The sequence below is a fragment of the Anser brachyrhynchus genome (assembly GCF_964034855.1).
Source record: "Anser brachyrhynchus genome assembly, chromosome: 36".
In the NCBI taxonomy this organism is placed as follows: Eukaryota; Metazoa; Chordata; class Aves; order Anseriformes; family Anatidae; genus Anser; species Anser brachyrhynchus.
This window is the reverse complement of record NC_137729.1, coordinates 121,113-139,498: the sequence shown is the minus strand read 5'-3', so window position 1 is coordinate 139,498 and position 18,386 is coordinate 121,113. Positions and strand designations below refer to the sequence as shown.

Genomic DNA, 18,386 nt, shown 5'->3' with positions numbered 1-18,386 from the left:
TTTCAAGACCCCAAATTCTCACTGCAGGATTAAACCCTCCTTTTTCACACCAAATCCCAGTTTTCAGTGCTAGGGGACCCTGTCTTTAGGGTCGGAAGCCTCATTTTGGGGTTTTAAAACCTCTCTGTGCTCCCCTCTGTGCTCCGTGAGGGACCACAAAATGGCCGCCCTCCGTGAGGGCCCCTCAGCCTCCCTGCTGGGCCCGGCCTGCGCCGTGAGGGGGGAGCCGAGGCTGTGCCCCCGTTTTTGGGGTCTCCTCGAAAAAAGATCGAAATTCTGAAGGACTGGGGTGGAAAACGGGGTTTTGTGGGTTTACGGCACACAGTAAAGAGCAAAAGTTCAAGGATTTGGGTGGAAAAATGAGGGGTCACACCCCAGCCCTGTTTTGAGAGAATAAAGTTTTATTTTGGTAAATTTGGTTTTGAGAGAATAAAGTTTTGAGAGGATTAAGTTTTGAGAGGACAAAGTTTATTTTGGTCAAGTTTTATTATGGGAAATCCCACCCTTTTCAGCCCAAAAGCTCTGTTTGAGACCAGAAAACCTCCTTGGAGGTCCTCCTTGGACCATGCCTGGAGGACTTTAAAAGGTTTAAGGGCATGCTTTCATGGGGGATTTCTCCAAAATTAGGTTAAGAGATCTTTCCAACCTTCAAGATTTTGTAATTTTTGGCTATAAACCTCTTTTTTTAAGGTGCAAACCCCACTTTTTAAAATCCAACCCTCCCTTTTCAAGACCCCAAATTCTCACTGCAGGATTAAACCCTCCTTTTTCACACCAAATCCCAATTTTCAGTGCTAGGGGACCCTGTCTTTAGGGTCCGAAGCCTCATTTTGGGGTTTTAAAACCTTTCCTTTCAGTTCTAAGTCCATTTGTGAGGGCTCAAGGCCGAGCCTGGGGGAAACCCTGCGCCCCATGGGGGGGATTCTGCTGCCTTGGGTGGTTTGGGGGAGATTTAGGGGTTTTGGGGTGTTCTGGGGCCTTTTATGGGAGGCTGACGAGGGTGTGGGGTGGGGGAGCTGAGGCCGTGCCCCCCCCTTTTTGGGGTCTCATGGCCGGGCGGGTGCTGTTGTTAGGGTCCCTTTGTGACCTGGGGGTGGTCCCTTAGTGACCCGCGCCATGTCACGACATAAAAGCCGTTGCCGCCTCGCCGCCCCCCCCAGTGCCTGTCAGGACAGGGCAGGAGCGAGAGGGAGCGAGCCGGAGACCCACCCCGCGTGGAGCTTCATTCCCTCCCTTCGCGCCCCCCTCACCATGGCAGACAAACCCCCCCCCGAGCGGCCCCGCTTGGCCTGGGTGGACAGCTGGGCCACCCCCATCGAGGAATCCTCCGACTTCCTCGAGGTGAAGCAGGAGGAGGAGGAGGAGGAGGTCGTGCCGCTGCCGGGCCGTGAGTGCAGAGAAACCCCCGCCACGAACGCGCCGAGCTCCCCCGGGGGGGGGGCTCGCCGCCGCCCCTGCCGCCGCTCTCCCCTCATGGCCCCCTTCGCTGTCTCTCCCCCAGCCTTCGACGACCTGGCCGTGTACCAGGAGGAAGAGGAGGCCGTGACCACCATTGACGCCTTTGTAACCAACAAGCAAAAGGTAAAGGCGACCCCCGTGGATGCTTGGGGGCTGGGGGGGGGGCTCCCGGCCGGGGCTCCCCCCCCTCACCGGGGGTCTCCCGCAGAGCCACCTGAGCGAGGAGCAGAAAATGAAGTTTCTGGAGAGCGTCTGCAGCGTCTGCACCACCGCCCGCGAGAAGGGGCTGTCGGCGGGCCTCGACTGCTTCTGTCGCCGCACCGACGTGGCCAGGCACATCGAGGTGAGAAGGGGGTGAGGCGGGCGGCCGGGGGGGGGCTGCTGCAACCTTGGGTGCCGCCGGGGGCTGGGGGCCGGGTGCCAGCTCCCGTCCCGCTCCCCTCCCGCAGATCGTGCTGGCGTCGGAGCCCCAGGACCAGCTGCAGTCTCCGGTGCGAGAGCAAGCCATGCTGGCCGTCGCCGCCTTGAGGTACGCGCCCGGGGCCGCCTCCGGCCTCGACCGAGGGTTCTTGGGTTCGGGAGGCCGGGCCTCGCCTCGCGCCCTCTCCTCGAGGCCGGGCCTCAGCTGCGGCCTCACTCCCCCCCCCCCTCCTCACAGCACGGTGCAGGTGATCAAGGTGAGGGAGATGCTGCGGCTGCTCGACACCTGCTTCCAGAGCGTCTTCCTGCTGCCCCCCAAGGAGAAGCTGAACGCGCGCTTCTATGTGATGGTGGGTGCCGGCGCCCCCTCCCCTCCCCCCCCTCCCCTCCCCGGGGGATTCCCCAGGGCCCTTCCCGGGGCGCCCCCAGCCCCACGCTCACCCCACGCTCGTTCCCCCCCCACTCGCAGACCATGCACGCCGTGGACAGCATGCTGCAGCTGCTGCTGCTCAGCCCGCCGGCCACCAAGCTCCCGGAGAAGCTGCAGAGCATCGTGCAGGTCTGTCCCGCGCCCGGCTGGGGGGCTTCTCGTCGTCCTGGGGGGCTTCTCGTCGTCCTGGGGGGCTTCTCATCACCCCGAGGGGCTCCTCCTCACCCCAGGTTGCTCCCCCCCACCCCGAGGGGCTCCCCTTCTTCCTGAGGGGCTCCCCCCCAGCCACCCCCAGCCCCCAGCCCCCAGCCCTCCCGAGCCCCGCCGGCAGCTCGCTTTTCTCCTCGCAGGCCCTGATGCGTTTCTGCACCTCCGCGAACGCCCTCGCCCGCAGGAGAGCCATGGAAAGGGTCTGCAAGCTGGGCGAGTTCCTGGCCAAGTGCTCCTCGCTGGAGGTGAGCGGCTCGGCCACCCCCGGCCGCGTCGTTCCCCCCCCTTTCCCCGCAGCCCCCAGAGCCTCGAGGCCGGGGCCTCCTCCCTCCCCGGCCTCCTCTTCAACCTCCTCCTCGCCTTCCGCAGCCCTTCGGGAGGTACCTGAAGATCTCGCAGAGGACGGACCTCATCCTCACCTGCCTGCAGCTTGTGACAGAAGGCGTGTGCGACGAGGACCAGCACTGGGTCTCCTTTCTGCTCGACGCGACCACCCGAGACCCCATCAGCTGGCTGGCGGACGTGAGAGCCCCCCCGCCCTGAGCCCCCTCCCCCGGCCTCGACGCCCCCCCCGGCAGGGAAGGAAAGGAGGCCGCTTTTCACCCCCCCGCGTCCCCCCGGCAGGTCCCGCACTTCGTCAACTTCTTCTTCAAAACGCTGAAGAAGCAGCCGGCGCCCGACGTGCGGAAGAGGCTCCTGGAGCTGCTCGTCCTCCTCACGGAGTGCTTCCCCCGCTCCGTGCTCATGACCGTGCTCTTCATCTGCCCGTCCCAAGAAAGGTACCGGCCCCCGAGCCTCCAGGGCACCCCAAACCGCAGCCCCCGGGGCTCCCCCGATAACCCCGCGGGGCCCCCGCCGATAACGCCCTCTCCGTGCCCGCAGCGCCTCGATGGACATGTGGGAGGTGATGTTTGCCGTGCCCGCCATGGCGAAGCGGCTCCTGCACGAGCTCCACCTGCTGCTGCACGACAGGAACATCCGCGAGTTCCTCGGGGTGGCCGAGGACCTCAGCCTCGTCCGCCTCAGCCTCCTCTACGCCCAGCGCCCCGAAGACCCCGTCCCCAAGGAGCTGCGGGACGTGGAGTGCCTGCAGCGCTGCCTCAGGACCGCCAACTTCCACCTGCTCTGGCTGGCGCTCAAAGGCCTGGCGGCGCTGATGGAGAGGCCGCAGCTGGTGAGCCTCCGCCCTCTTCCCCTCCCCGCTCCCGGCCTCGGCTGGCGGCGCGGCGGCCTCCTCACGCCCCGGTGTTTTCGGCGCAGGCCAAGGCAGGGCAGTGCCTGCTGCCGGACGTGCTGGAGACCCTGCAGTTCGGCAAGCCCCACATCACGGCGGCGGCCCTGGCGGTCTGCGGCAACATCCTCGGCATCGTGGAGAAGAAGGCGGCCAGCCTCACCGCCCTCGAGCTGGTCGACGTGGTCAAGCCTCTCCTGGACAACGTAAGCGGGAGGACGAGCCTCCGCGGCCCCGCGGCGCCCGCCCCGTGCCGGAGCCACGCAGCCGAAACGCCCCGTCCCCCTTCCTCTTCCTCTTCCCCAGGAGGCCGCCGCGGTGCGGGAGAGCTCCATGAAGCTCTTCAAGGCGGCCATGGAGCGCGTGCTGTGGAGGCACAAGACGCAGATGTGGAAGAAGGTGCGCAAGATCCTCGTCCCGCTCTACCTGCGCATGAGCGACGAGACCCACAGCGTGGCCAAGGTAAGCGCCGGCGACGGAGGCTCGCGGCGAGGCCGGAGGGCGCGAGGAGCCGGCGCCGAGCCCCGTGCCTCCGCTGCCTCGCAGGCCTCCCAAGAAGCCCTCATGGCGGCGGCGGAGCTCTTGTGGTGGGATGAGCTGAAGGACGTGGCCCACATGGAGCAGACCTGGAGGATCAGAGCGTGCCTGGTGAGGGCGGCCTCCGCGGCGAGGCTGGCGGGGGGCTCTCGGGGGCTCCCCGAGGTGGGTGGGGGGGGGGGGGAAGAAACGGGGCCGGGGAGGCTCACCGAGCCTCGCGGCCTCTCCAGCTGCAGCAGGATCGAGACCGGGTAGAGAAGCGCCTACAGCAGAGCCGGGCGTACCTGGAGGACCCTCAGGCATCCGTGCGCGAGGAGACCGTGAGGTTCATCGGTGAGGCCACCTCCCTGCCCCAGCGGCCTCCGCAAGAGGCCCCGCGGCCTCCCCTCGCCCTGCCCGGGGCGGAGGCTGACGGGCGGCTTTGCTCCTAGGGCTCGCCGCGGAGCTCCTCCAGGACCAGAGCGAAGAGAAGCTGCGCGAAATCATCGACAGTGAGTGAGGGGAGCACTGGAGGCCGGGCGGGGGAGGACTGGAGGCCGGGCCTCCGCCCCGGGGGAGGCGCGGTGGAGGCTGGGGGGGGGAACGAATCGGGGGGGCCGCGGGGCGCTCGGAGCGGCTGCTCCCCGCGTTCCTCCCGGCTGGGGGGCTCCCGGAGGGGTCTCCGCGGCCCGAGCGGAGGCTCCAGCCTCTCTCCGTCCTCCCGCAGTCCTGCAGCCCATGATGCACGACGCGGCGCCCTCGGTGCGCGCGGAGACCTCCCGCACCATCCAGGCCCTGCTGCAGCATCGCAAGTGGCTCCGGCGGCTGCCGGTGCCGTGGAACCCGCTGGCGGCGCTCTGCTGCTGGCCTCGAAGGCGCCGCCAGAGGCCGAAGACCGAGCCCCAGCCCGAGGAGAGCCCAGAAGGTTCCGGCTCTGAAGGGACGTCCAAGGACCCATCCCCCTGCCAGAGCAAGGACGACTAGCTCACCTCACGGCCGCAGGGGGTTCGGATGCCTGCAGAGGAGCCTCCGCACCCCCCCCGGGCAGCCTGCTCCACGTTTTGCCGCCCTCACCACAAATAAATTTCGTCCCCATGTTTGTCCGGTGCCTCCTGCGTTCACCCCTTGGCGTCCTCCGAGCTAAAGACCCCCTCGGCCTCTCCTCCTAAGGGAGGCGCTCCGCAGCCTCCATCATCCTCACAGCTCCGCGCCGGCCTCCCTCGAGCAGCTCCCGTCCTCCCGGAGCTCAGGGCCCGGAACTGGACGCGATGTCCCCCACGCGGCCTCGCCGGGGCAGAGCAGAGGAGGACGAGGACCTCTCCCGACCTCCTGAGCACCCCCAGGAAGAGGACGAAGGCCAAGAAGGCCAGCGGGGCACGGTGCTGGCTTGTGGTCATCTGCCACTCGGGTTGGCCCAGCAGCTCCTTCTCCTTCTGTCCTCCGCAGACGCTCCTCTTCCCCTCGAGTGGACCCCGCCCAACCCCGCAGCTCCCCGTCCTCTGCCTCCCACCCCCTGGGACGCGCTGCCCCTGATCCTTGAATTCCACCCAACTCTCTCGATCCTCTGCCTTCGAGTACCTCGTCCCGTGGGATTTCCCCTGGGAAATGCTCGAAAAGGCCGAAGTCCGACCCTGCCGAAGTCCGAGGTCGCTGCCCGCAACTTTTGCCGCCTCCGCGAGCCCCTCGTTAGCGAGGACGAGGCCCGGCAGCTCCTCTCCTCGTTGGCGCCTTGGAGTCCTCGGTCAACCAGAGGAACCGCCTGGGCTGCGTAGGCCTTCCAGGAGACGTCGGGGTCACTGAAATCCCCCTGCCCCTTAGTTCTCACCCCCAGACCTTCTACTCGCTCCTCGTCCTCCCAAGAAGGACATCAACCCGTGCAGGAGCACGCTGGGCGTACGGGGGCTGTCCCACCGCGCCTCGGATGACCCCAAAAAGAACCCAAAGCCCTGCCTGAGGCACCGGGCCCGTAGCCACGCGTTCATGGACCGTATCCTTCGACTCCATCCCAGAACGTAGTCGGGGAGTTGTAGAGAGCAAGGAGGTCTCCCCGGAGCCTTCTCCAGGCCAAACAAACCCAGGTTCCCTCGGCCACTCCTCGCAGGACGTGTTCCAGAACCTTCCCCAGCTTTGTTGCCCTGCCTCTGGCCACGCTCCAGGGCCTCGATGTCCTTCTGGTAGCGAGGGGCCCAAATCTGAACACAGTGCTCGGGGGTTGGACGCGGTACTCCGAGGTGAATGCAGTACTCCGAGGCAGGACATGGTGTCATTTGCAACCTTCCTGAGGGTAATTCCCTCAGTTCCCTCATCCAAATAATTAATAAAGCTATTAACGAGGGTGGGCCCCACTGGGCAAACACCACTCACGACCAGCTCGATTTCTCTCCCTTCACCACCACCACTCTCTGGGCCGGGCCCTCCAGCCAGTTTTTAACCATATTTTTAAAGAAAAACATTCTTTTTCTGTAAGGAGTGTACTTGTCCAAGCCCTGGGCTGCAGCTTCTCCAGGAGAATATTGTGGGAGACCGCACCAAAGGCCTCGCTGAAGGCTGAGCAGACGACATCAGCAGCCTTTCCCTCATCCACCAGGGACACGGATTGGACTAGATGGTCTTTTGAGGCCCCTCCCGATCCCTCAAATTCTGTCATTCTGTGAGATTCTGTCATTCTGTGAGATTCTGTGGCTGCTGGGACCTGGCGGCTCCCTCAGCTACCTCAAGCAGTCTCGATGCGGGAAAACCCCCGCACCCCTCGATCCCCCGCTCTGTGGCATTACACAACTGCCTGGGACAGTAATTGGGGTGGGGAAAGGGTAATTAGGGGGGTGGTAATTAGGGGAGGGGCCAGTATTTAAGGGGGGGGCAGTTGGAATTGCGATGCAAAATGGCAGCCTCGCCTCACAAAATGGTGGCCGCACCACACAAAATGGCGGCCGCACCACACAAAATGGCAGCTGCACCACACAAAAGGCTCAGAGCTCCCACTGGGGGCTTTGGGATTCCCTGCGGGGCTCAGAGCTTTGCTTTAGAGCCTCGGGGCTTTCCAGGGGGGGTGCCAAGCCCCAGAGCTGCAGCCAGGAGCACTTGGCCAGTGCCCACTTTGCAGATCCTGTCTGGTCGGGAGCCCCCCAGGGTGAGGAGGAGCCCCTGGGGTGACGAAGAGCCCCCCGGCCATGGAGATGCCAAAAAGGGGGGCACAGCCTTGGCTCCCCCCTCCTGGCACAGCAGGGAGGCTGAGGGAGCCCTCAGGGAGGGCGGCCATTTTGTGGTCCCTTAAAAAAGTTTTTTTTTTTAGCCTGAAATGATAAAATCTTGAAGGTTGGAAAGATCTCTCAGCCTAATCTGGAGAAATCCCCCATGAAAGCACGCCCCTAAACCTTTCAAACTCCTCCAGGCACGGTCTAAGGAGGTTTTCTGACCTCCAACAGTGCTTTTGGTCTGAAAAGGGTGGATTTTACCACCCAAAATAAAAACTTTATCGTCTCAGAAAGGGGCTGGGGTGTGACCCTTCCTTTTTCCACCCAAATCCTTGAAATTTTGCTCTTTACCACGTGCTCTAAAACCACAAAACCCCGCTTTCCACCCCAGTCGTTCAGAATTTCTTTTTTTTTTCGAGGAGACCCCAAAAAGGGGGGCACAGCCTCGGCTGCCCCCTCACGGCGCAGGCCAGGCCCAGCAGGGAGGCTGAGGGGGCCCTCAGGGAGGGTGGCCATTTTGTGGTCCCTCACGGAGCACAGAGGGGCTGAGGAGAGATGGCTGCCCGTGGCTTCTGGGGGGGACGCGGGGACGTGTCAGGGAATGGGGGGGCTCTGGGAACGGGGGGGGCTCTGCTAATTACAGTCCTCAGTCGTTAGGGTTGGAAGAGACCTCCAGGGTCACCTGGTCCCAAAATCTGAATGTGGGACTCGAGGTTCAACGCAATGCTCGAGGATCCCCCCCCCCCCGAAAATAAAGTTTCACAAGGTCCCCTCAAAACCCCCCTAAAAGCCTCCCAGAACACCCCAAAACCCCTAAATCTCCCCCAAACCACCCAAGGCAGCAGAATCCCCCCCCATGGGGCGCAGGTTTTCCCCCAGGCTCGGCCTTGAGCCCTCACAAATGGACTTAGAACTGAAAGGAAAGGTTTTAAAACCCCAAAATGAGGCTTCAGACCCTAAAGACAGGGTCCCCTAGCACTGAAAATTGGGATTTGGTGTGAAAAAGGAAGGTTTAATCCTGCAGTGAGAATTTGGGGTCTTGAAAAGGGAGGATTGGATTTAAAAAAGTGGGGTTTGGACCTTAAAAAAAGAGTTTTTTTTTCACATGAAATTATAAAATCTTGAAGGTTGGAAAGATCTCTCAACCTAATTTGGAGAAATCCCCCATGAAAGCGCGCCCCTAAACCTTTTAAACTCTGGACCTCCAAGGAGGTTTTCTGACCTCCAACAGAGCTTTTGGGCTGAAAAGGGTGGATTTTCCCAAAATAAAACTTGACCAAAGTAAACTTTGTCCTATCAAAACTTTTTCCTCTCAAAACAAAATTTACCAAAATAAAACTTTCTCCTCTCAAAATGGGGCTGGGGTGTGACTCCTCATTTGTCCACCCAAATCCTTGAACTTTTGCTCTTTACTGCGTGCCATAAAACTACAAAACGCCGTTTTCCACCCCCGAGTCCTTCAGAATTTCGATTTTTTTTCGAGGGGACCCCAAAAAGGGGGGCACAGCCTCGGCTGCCCCCTCACGGCACAGTCCGGGCACAGGAGGGATGCTGAGGGAGCCCTCAGGGAGGGCGGCCATTTTGTGGTCCCTTAAAAAAGGTTTTTTTTTCAGCTTGAAACGATAAAATCTTTAAGGCTGGAAAGATCTCTCAGCCTAATCTGGAGAAATCCCCCATGAAAGCGCGCCCCTAAACCTTTTAAACTCCTCCAGGCACGGTCTAAGGAGGTTTTCTGACCTCCAACGGCGCTTTTGGTCTGAAAAGGGTGGGTTTTCCCCAAATGAAACTTGACCAAAATAAACTTTAACTGCTCAAAACTTTCCCCTTTCAAAACAAAATTTACCAAAATAAAACTTTTTTTCTCTCAAAACGGGGCTGGGGTGTGACCCCTCATTTTGACCACCCAAATCCTTGAAATCTTGTGTTTACCGCGTGTTCTACAACCACAAAACACTGCTTTCCCCCCCAGTCCTCCAGAATTTCGTTTTTCTTTTTGAGGAGACCCCAAAAAGGGGGGCACAGCCTCGGCTCCCCCCTCATGGCACAGGAGGGAGGCTGAGGGGGCTCTCAGGGAGGGCGGCCAGTTTGTGGTCCCTTAAAAGGTTTTTTTAGCCTGAATTGATAAAATCTTTAAGGTTGGAAAGAACCCCCTTTGAGGTGGAGGTTTTACTCTGGGCTTGTCCTCAAGCCGTCACTAATGGGCTTAGACCTGAAAAAAAAAAAAAAGGGTTTTAAAAGCCTCCATTGAGGCTTCCAAGTCAGGTTTAAGGACTGCAGTGAGGCTTTGGGGTATTAAAAAGAAAGGGCTAGATTAAAAGAAGGTTTGGAGCTTAAAAAAGTTTTTTTTTTTTTTCTTCCATGAAATTGTAAGATCTTTAAGGTTGGAAAGATCTCTTTACGTAATTTGGAGAAATTTCCACTAAAGCGTGCCCCTAAACCGTTCAACCCCCCCCCCCCCAGGAAGGGCCCAAGCGGGCTCTGCTCCAGGGCGGCCTCATCCTCGGGGGCTTGGGGCTTCCCCTGGGGGCTCAGAGCTCCGGGGGGGCCTTTTGGGGCCCCCCTCGCCCCCAAATCCCCCCGGATCGCTGAGGAGAAGCCCCAGGGAGGGTCCCGGACCCGCAGCCCCCGGCCCTGAGGCTGCCTGTGGCGGCCTCGGCCTGCCCCGCCCCGAGCGCTCGGGAGCTTTCGGAAGCGATCGGCAACTTTCGGAGCCGCTCTGGAGCCTTCGGAGGCCTTCCAGAACCTTCCGAGCCGCTCGGCTCTCTCCGCCCCGCCCCCGAGGAAACGTTCGGGAACTTCCGGAGGCTCTCGGCCCCCCCCCGCCCCCCCCCCCGCTCGGCTCTTTTCGGCACCGCTCGGCCATTTCCGCCGCCGCCTCACGCTCTGGGGCAGCCCGCGCGGCGTCCACCCCGCCTCCCCTCATTATGCTCCGGGCTAATTAACTCATTAACGGGGCAGAGCTGCTCTGAAACGCCCCCAGCACAGACTTTGCCGTTCCCAACAGCACGAACGCCCCCAAAATCGCCCAAATTCACCCCAAACCCCTCAAAATTCCCCCCAAATTCACCCATCCCCCCCAAAGCTCCCACAAATCCCCCAAAACCTTCAAAACTCGCCTAGAACTCCCCCAAATTCGCCCCAACCCCCCCCAACTACCCTCAATCCTCCAAATTCACCCCAATCCCCCCCAATACTCCCCCCAAACTCCCCCCAAATTTCCCCAAACCCTCAAAGCTCCCCCAAAGCTCTTCCCAAACCCCCCAAAACTACCCCCAATCCCCCACAAACCCCCCCAAGCCCACCCCAAACCCCCCAAACTTCCCCCAAAGCTCCCTTAAAACCCTCCCAAGCTCCCCCCATAACCCCCCCAATCTCTCCGTAAAAAAAACTAAAACCCCCCAAAGCTCCGCCCAAGCCTCCCGACACCCCTCAAAAGCCCCCCCAAAACCCCAAAATCTCCCCCAAATCCCTCCCAAGGCAGCAGAATCCCCCCATGGGGTGCGGATTTTCTCCCGGGGTCGGTTTTGAGCCCTCACAAACGGGCTCGGAGCTGAAAAAAAGTTTTAAAACCCTGAAACGAGGCTTCCAACCCCAAACACAGGGTCCCCGAGTGCTGAAAAATGGGGTTTGGGGTGAAAAAGGACGGTTTAAGGCCTGCAGTGAGGTTTTGGGGTCTTAAAAAGGGAGAGTTGGATTTAAAATAGGGGAGTTTGGACCTTTAAGAAGAGCTTTTCCAGCCTGAATAGATAAAATCTTTAAGGTTGGAAAGATCTCTCAGCCTAATTTGGAGAAATCCCCCATGAAAGCGCACCCCTAAACCTTTCAAACTCCTCCAGGCACAGTCTAAGGAGGTTTTCTGACCTCCAGCGGAGCTTTTGGGCTGAAAAGGGTGGATTTTACCACTCAAAATAAAACTTTCTCCTCCCAGAACGGGGCTGGGGTGTGACCCCTCATTTTTCCACCCAAATCCTTGCCATTCTGTGTTTACCACATTGTCTGCAACCACAAAACCCCGTCTTCCACCCCAAATCCTTCAAAACTTTGACGTTTTGGAGCCCAAACTATTTTTATTCCACCACAAGGGCCGCGAAACCCCGCTCCCGGCGCGGTTTTGGGGATTTTGTTTATTTTTTGGGGGGGATTTTTCTCCCCTAGGAGTTGGCGTTGGGGCCCTTCTTCTTGCCGAAGGTGGGGACGACGTTGACGAAGCGCCGGTTGTACTGCATGCGCCGCTTGGCGCGCCCCGTCTTCTTCTTCTTCTTCTCCTGCTTCGCCACCTGGGTTTTGGGGGAAAAAAACAAAAGGCGAGGGCGTTTAGGGGCTGTGCCCCGAAAAACAAAGCTCTGGAATCCTAAAAATATCCTCAAATCCCCCTAAAATCCCTCAAATGCCCCCTGAATTCCCCCCAAAACTCACCTTGGGGGTCTGGCCCCTCACTTTGCCGGCGCGGGCGAGCGAACCATGGACTTTACCTGTGTAAAAAGGGGGGGGGCCGCAATTAAAGATTAGGAGCTCGTTAGGCTAACGAGGAGGCCCCGTTAATTACCCCCCGGTAATCCCGTACCCCCCAGCAGCCTCGCGGCCACGTCGAGGGTGGAAAATTCGGGGATGCCGCTCTGCTCCAGCACGGCCTCATCCTGCAGCGGGCTTCCCCCGAAGAGCAGCACCTGGTCCTCGGGGGCGACGGCCTCCAGCGCCGCGATCCTCGCCTGGTTTTTGGGGGAAAAAAAAACAAAACGGGTCAGCCCCAAAAGGTTTCGGGGCAGGGAGCAGCCTGGTAATGGTGGTGGGGGGGGGGGGACTCACCTTGATTTGGGCGACGGTCTCAGCGCCGGAGACCTCGATGGCATGGAGGGACTGGGCGCGGACGAAGAGCTGCATGGTGGGGGGGGGTCTGGGGGGCGGACACACGGGGTTAGGGACCCCTGGGAATGGGGGGAACCCCAAAAAGGAGGGGGAGGCACTAAAAAAAAAAGGAGGACCCCCAAAAACCACCAGAGACCCCTACAAAGCGTTCCCTAGACCCTCCTGGAGACCCCTAAAAGCCTCAGAGCCCCCCCCAAGCCTCACAGACACCTCAAGACCCCCCCCCAATACCTCAGAGACCCTCCCCAAAGCCCCCCAAACCCTCACAGCCCCCCCAGACCACAAGAGCCCCCCCCAGCCTACCAGACCCTCCCCCCAGACCCCAAAAGACCCCCCCAGAGCCCCCCCAAGGCCTCACAGACCCCCCCAAACCCCAAAAGATCTCCCTATGCCCTCACAAACCCCCCTAGCGCCCCTCCATGGGCCCCAAGACCCCCCCAACCCCCAAGAACCTGTCCCCCAGGCCCCAAAACCGCCCCCAAGGCTCCACAGCCCCTCCCCCAGGCCCCAAAGCCCCCCCCTCGGACCTCACAGACCCCAAGAGCAGCCCCCAGATCCCAAAGCCCCCCCGCGGGCACCAAAAGCCCCCCATGACCCCCCCAGGACCCCAAGAAGCCCCCCTAAGCCCTCACAGACCCCCCCTCCAGTCACCTCCAAAGCCCCAGACCCTCCCCAGACCCCAAAAAGCCCCCCCAAGCTCCCGAAGCCTCCCCCAACCCAAAGAACCGCCCTCCCGCTCCCCCCCCCAAAGCCTCACAGACCTCCCCGAGCCCCGAAAGGCCTCCACAAGGCCCCAAGAGCCCCTCCCGGGCCCCAAAATCCCCCAAGTTGTCCCCAAAACTCCCCCAGGCCCCCCCCCTTTACCCCCTCCCGGCCGCAGCCCCCCCCCGGCCGCCCCTCACCTCACGCCAGGCGCAGGCCAAGAGAGCGAATCCGCGCAGGCGCCGCTGCGACGTCGGGCGTGCGCGCTGACGTCACGGGCGCGCTGACGTCAGGCGCCCGAGGGAAGGGGGGGACGCTCCCAAAATGGCGGCGCTGGGCCGGCGGCTGCTGGGGCTGCGAGCGGCGGTGGGGAGGCGGGGGGCGCAGGTAGGGGGGCGGGATTTAAGGGGGCTCTGAGGAGGTTTTGGGGGTCTGTGAGGGAATTAAGAGGGTTGGGGGGGGGCTCTGAGTGGATTTGGGGGTTTTGAATGGGGTTAAGGGGGGGTCCCTGAAGGGAAGGGGGGGATTTGGGGCTTTCGGGGGTCCTGGAGGGGATCTGGGGAGCTCTCGGGGGGGCTCTGAAGGGGTTTTGGGTGGATTGTGGGGAGAGGAGGGTGGGTCTGAAGGGGTTTGGGGAGGGGTCTGAAGGGGATTAAGGGGGTTGGGGGGGGGCTTTGAGGGGATTTGGGGGGGTCCTGAAAGGAAGGGAGGGAATAAGGTGGTTTGGGGGGGGGGTCCTGAAAGGTTGAGGGGGGGTTTGAAGGGAGCTTGGGGGAGTTCTGGAAGCATCCTGAAGGGATGAGGGGGGCTCTGAGGGGGGTCTGGGGAGTCCTGGAGGGGGGTAAGGGGGTTTGGTGGGGGGGTGTCTGAAGGAGGAGGGGGGCTCTGAGGAGGTGGGGGGGGGGGCTGGAGGGTGTTAAGGGGTTTTGGGGATGGTCTGTGAGGGAATTTGGGGGGTCCTGGAGGGATCCTGAAGTGATGGGGGGGGGGGGGGGCTCTGAGGGGGCTTGGGGGGTCCTGGAGGGGGTTAAGGGGGTTTGGGGGGTCTTGAAGGGAGAAGGGGGGGGTCTGAGGGATTTGGGGGTTCCTGAAGGAGAGAATTAAGGGGGGGGTCTCTGAGAGGATTTGGGGGGTCCTAAAGGGAGAGTAAGAGATTAAGGGGGTCTGGAGAGGCTCTGAGGGAGGAGGAGGGGGTTTTTGGGGGGTCCTGAAGGGAGTGGGGGGGTTAAGGGAGTTTGGGGGGGTCTCAGAGGATTTTGGGGGATGCCCTGAAGGGAGGGGGGATTAAGAGGGGCTTGGGGTGGTTTCTGAGGGGATTTGGGGGGTTCCTAAAAGGAAGGGGCGTTAAGGAAGACTTGAGGGGTTCTGAGTGGGTTTGGGGGGGGGAGTTTGGGGGGGGTCTGTTAGGATTATAGGGGGTTTTCTGAGGGGATGAGTAGATTTAGGGGGGGATCCTGGGGGGAGGGATGAATAGGGTCTGTAAGGGGATGGAGCATTTCGGGGGAGGATCCCGGGGGGTGGGAAGAATCTGGGGGGGGTTGTTCTGGGTAGGGGGCACTCACCCTGCTGTGTACCCCCACCCACACAGAGTCAAGGCCCCCCAGGCCCCCCCGCCAACCCCCAGGTGCCCCCCCAGACCCGCCCATACCCCGGCGTGGTGGAGTCGACGGCCGAATTCGCCTTCGTGGAGCGCCTGATTCCCCCCAGCCGTGTCCCCGACCCCCCCGTGCACCCCACCTACCCCACGCCCTCGGGCTGGAGCCCCCCGCGAGGTGAGGAAGCCGGGGGGAGCCCCCCAGTATCACAACGGAGCCTCCCCGGAATTCGGGGGGGGCAAAAAATGACATAAACATCCCTCACAAATTGAGGCAAATACCTTAAAAAGTGAGTCAAAAATCGAGCTTAGCGCTCCTCAAAAATTGAGTTAAATATACCTCAAAAGGGGACTTGAATGCCCTTAAAAAAGAACTTAATATCTCTCAAAGAATCAGTTAAATATTCCTAAAAAATTAGTATAATATTGACTTAAATATTCCTCAAAAATGAGTCAAATATTCCTCAGAAAATGACTTTAATATCTCCAAAATGAGTTAAATATTCCTCAGAAAATTGAGCTAAATGCTTCTCAAAAATCGACTTAAATGCCCCTCAAAAAAAAAAAAGAATGCTCCTCAAAAGAAATAAAATGTGTCAAAAAAACAAGTTACGTATCTCTCAAAAGATGAGCCAAATACCCCAAAAATGACTTAAATGCACCTCAAAAAGGAGTTATATATTCCTTTAAAAAGAATTATGTATTCCTCAAAAAACAGATTAAATATTTCTCAAAAACATGTTAAACACTTCTGATAAACTCAGTTAAATAGTGACTTAAATATCCCTTAAAACCTGACTGACGTTCTCCTCAGAAACGACTTAAACACCCCTCAAAACCTGACTGAAGTTTTCCTCAAAATCTTAGTCAGAAACTGACTGAAGTTCTCAGAAATGACTTACATACCCCTCAAAAACTGACGTTCCCCTCAGAAACGAGTTAAATACCCCTCAAAACCTTACTGACATTCTCCTCAAAATCTGACTGACACTCGCCTCAGAAACAACTGACGTTCTCCTCAAAATCTGACTGAAGCTCTCCTCAGAAACAAGTTAAATACCCCTCAAAAACTGACAGAATTCTCCTCAAAATCTGGCAGAATTCTCCTCAAAATCTGACTGAAGTTCTCCTCAGAAACAACTTAAATACCCCTCAAAATCTGACTGAAGTTTTCCTCAAAATCTTACTCAGAAACTGACTGAAGTTCTCAGAAACGACTTACATACCCCTCAAAAACTGACGTTCCCCTCAGAAACGACTTAAATGCCCCTCAAAACCTTACTGACGTTCTCCTCAAAATCTGATGTTCTCCTCAGAAATGACTTAAATACCCCTCAAAACCTGACTGACACTCCCCTCAGAAACGAATGAAGTTCTCCTCAAAATCTGGCTCAGAAACTGACTGAAGTTCTCCTCAGAAATGAGTTAAATTCTCCTCAAAAACTGACAGAATTCTCCTCAAAAACTGACTGAAGTTCTCCTCAAAAACTGACTCAGAAACCGACTGAAGTTCTCCTCAGAAACGACTTAAACACCCCTCAAAATCTGACTGAAGTTTTCCTCAAAATCTTACTCAGAAACTGACTGAAGTTCTCAGAAACGACTTACATACCCCTCAAAAACTGACGTTCCCCTCAAAACGTGACTGACGTTCCCCTCAGAAACGACTTAAATGCCCCTCAAAACCTGACTGACACTCCCCTCAGAAACGAATGAAGTTCTCCTCAAAATCTGGCTCAGAAACTGACTGAAGTTCTCCTCAGAAATGAGTTAAATTCTCCTCAAAAACTGACAGAATTCTCCTCAAAAACTGACAGAATTCTCCTCAAAAACTGACTCAGAAACCGACTGAAGTTCTCCTCAGAAACAACTTAAACACCCCTCAAAATCTGACTGAAGTTTTCCTCAAAATCTTACTCAGAAACTGACTGAAGTTCTCAGAAACGATTTACATACCCCTCAAAAACTGACGTTCTCCTCAAAATGTGACTGACGTTCCCCTCAGAAACGACTTAAATACCCCTCAAAACCTGACTGACATTCTCCTCAAAATCTGACTGAAGTTCTCCTCAGAAACAAGTTAAATACCCCTCAAAAACTGACAGAATTCTCCTCAAAATCTGGCAGAATTCTCCTCAAAATCTTACTCAGAAACTTGACTGAAGTTCTCAGAAACGACTTACATACCCCTCAAAAACTGACGTTCCCCTCAAAACGTGACTGACGTTCCCCTCAGAAACGACTTAAATGCCCCTCAAAACCTGACTGACACTCCCCTCAGAAACGAATGAAGTTCTCCTCAAAATCTGACTCAGAAACTGACTGAAGTTCTCCTCAGAAACGAGTTAAATACCCCTCAAAAACTGACAGAATTCTCAAAAACTGACAGAATTCTCCTCAAAAACTGACAGAAGTTCTCCTCAGAAGCGACTTAAATATCCCTCAAAATCTGACTGAAGTTTTCTTCAAAATCTGACTCAGAAACCGCCTGAAGTTCTCCTCAGAAACGAGTTAATAACCCCTCAAAATCTGACAATTCTCCTCAAAAACTGACTGAAGTTCTCAGAAACGACTTCAGTACCCTTCAAAAACTGAAGTTTTCATCAAAAACTGACTGAAATCCCCCTAAAAAAACAATCCCCCCCCCAAAAAAAATACAAATGACACAAAAATGACTTAAAAGTCCCTCAAAAAGTGACTGGAATCCCCCCCAAACCGATTTATGCTGTTCACTACCCAGGCTGCCCCCCTCAGGGCCGTCTGTCTCCTCCCCCCCCCCATGAAAACCCTTTTGGGACTTTTTGTATTTTTCCCCCCCTTTCCGGTCCAACCCCCCCCCCACTAAAAGCTCCTTTTTGGGGTTTCCGCCCCCTCGCCCCGCAGCCCCCGACCCGGCGCTGCCCTACTTCGTGCGCCGGTCCCGCATGCACAACGTCCCCGTGTACCGGCACCTCAGGGCGGGCACCCGCAGGACCACCGTGCTGCGCCGCATCGAGGGCGACATCTGGGTACGGGGCTGGGGCTGCGGCATTTTGGGGGGGGTCTCGGCGATTTGGGGGGGGGTCTGGGGGATTTGGGGGGGGTTGGGGGGGATTTTTAGGGGGGGTTTGGGGGGGAGTCTGGAGGGGTTTGGGAGATTTGGGGGGGGATTTTAGGGAGGGTTGGAGGATTTTCGGGGGGGTTGGAGTTTTTTTCGGGGGAGTTTGGAGGGCTTTGGGATTTTAGGGGAGTTTGTGGGATTTTGGGAGGCAGTTGGAGGGGTTTGGGGGATTTTTGGGGTGGAATTTTTGGGGGGATTGTAGGATTTTTGGAGGGTTTGGGGGCAGTTGGAGGAGTTTGGGGGGGTTCTGGAGGGGTTTGGGGAGGATTTTAGGGAGGGTTGGAGGATTTTGGGGGGGTGGGAGAGCTTTTGGGGGTACTTTGGAGGGGTTTGGGGATTTGGGGGGGATTTTAGGGGACATTGTAGGACTTTTGGGGGGCGGTTGGAGGATTTTGGGGGGATTGGGGGAAGTTTTTTGGGGTGATTTTGGAGGGGTTTGGATTTTCGGGGGGAGGTGAGGGATTTTGGGGGGGTTGTACGGTTTTTGGGGGTTTGGGGGCGGTTGGAGGGGTTTGGGGGATTTTTAGGGGGGTGGGGGATTTGGGGGATTTTGGGGGGGTTAGGGGATTGGGGGGGTTGGACTTTGGGGATTTTGGGGGGGGTTGGGGGATTTTTGGAGGGGATTGGGGTTTGGTTATGAGGATAGTTTAGGGGTTTGGGACTGG

General features: G+C 58.2%; 4 protein-coding genes across 9 annotated transcripts in view; 3 read left to right on the top strand and 1 right to left on the bottom strand.

Annotated features, from left to right (window-relative positions):
* Nucleotides 1–929: 929 nt before the first annotated feature.
* On the top strand, nt 930–2,578 carry LOC308184555 (uncharacterized protein; the record flags this gene model as incomplete). Its single annotated transcript, XM_080571731.1, has 6 exons — nt 930–1,387; nt 1,502–1,581; nt 1,667–1,801; nt 1,908–1,987; nt 2,117–2,228; nt 2,348–2,578. The coding sequence occupies exons 1-6, from the start codon at nt 1,117–1,119 to the stop codon at nt 2,576–2,578; spliced, it is 909 nt and encodes a 302-aa protein (XP_080427857.1). The 5' UTR covers nt 930–1,116.
* Nucleotides 2,579–2,616: 38 nt separating this feature from the next.
* Nucleotides 2,617–11,715, top strand: LOC308184545 (uncharacterized protein). Of its 6 annotated transcripts, XM_080571716.1 has the most exons (11): nt 2,626–2,763; nt 2,888–3,040; nt 3,143–3,297; nt 3,401–3,692; nt 3,779–3,955; nt 4,056–4,397; nt 4,517–4,619; nt 4,718–4,777; nt 4,993–7,543; nt 9,562–9,708; nt 11,041–11,715. In XM_080571716.1, the coding sequence occupies exons 1-9, from the start codon at nt 2,665–2,667 to the stop codon at nt 5,247–5,249; spliced, it is 1,638 nt and encodes a 545-aa protein (XP_080427842.1). In that variant the 5' UTR covers nt 2,626–2,664; the 3' UTR covers nt 5,250–7,543; nt 9,562–9,708; nt 11,041–11,715. The 6 variants fall into 6 exon arrangements, with proteins under 6 accessions (XP_080427841.1, XP_080427837.1, XP_080427839.1 ...); XM_080571715.1 differs by having other exon boundaries at nt 2,617–3,040; nt 3,401–3,955; nt 4,056–4,211; nt 4,296–4,397; XM_080571711.1 differs by having other exon boundaries at nt 2,617–3,040; nt 3,401–3,955.
* FAU (FAU ubiquitin like and ribosomal protein S30 fusion) lies at nt 11,507–12,403 on the bottom strand. The gene is made up of 4 exons (XM_080571727.1): nt 12,266–12,403; nt 12,024–12,168; nt 11,876–11,931; nt 11,507–11,736 (listed from the first exon to the last, which is right to left on the bottom strand). The coding sequence occupies exons 1-4, from the start codon at nt 12,338–12,340 to the stop codon at nt 11,611–11,613; spliced, it is 402 nt and encodes a 133-aa protein (XP_080427853.1). The 5' UTR covers nt 12,341–12,403; the 3' UTR covers nt 11,507–11,610.
* An 866-nt stretch (nt 12,404–13,269) lies between these two features.
* The window catches only part of MRPL49 (mitochondrial ribosomal protein L49), a gene marked incomplete at its 3' end in the record, with an annotated part of 5,609 nt that continues 492 nt past the window's right edge, over nt 13,270–18,386 (top strand). The window contains exons 1-3 of the mRNA XM_080571730.1: nt 13,270–13,414; nt 14,616–14,799; nt 17,505–17,703. Of these exons, the coding sequence (XP_080427856.1) occupies nt 13,352–13,414; nt 14,616–14,799; nt 17,505–17,703 (446 nt within the window). The 5' untranslated portion in view covers nt 13,270–13,351. The remainder of the gene's footprint in view (nt 13,415–14,615; nt 14,800–17,504; nt 17,704–18,386) is intronic.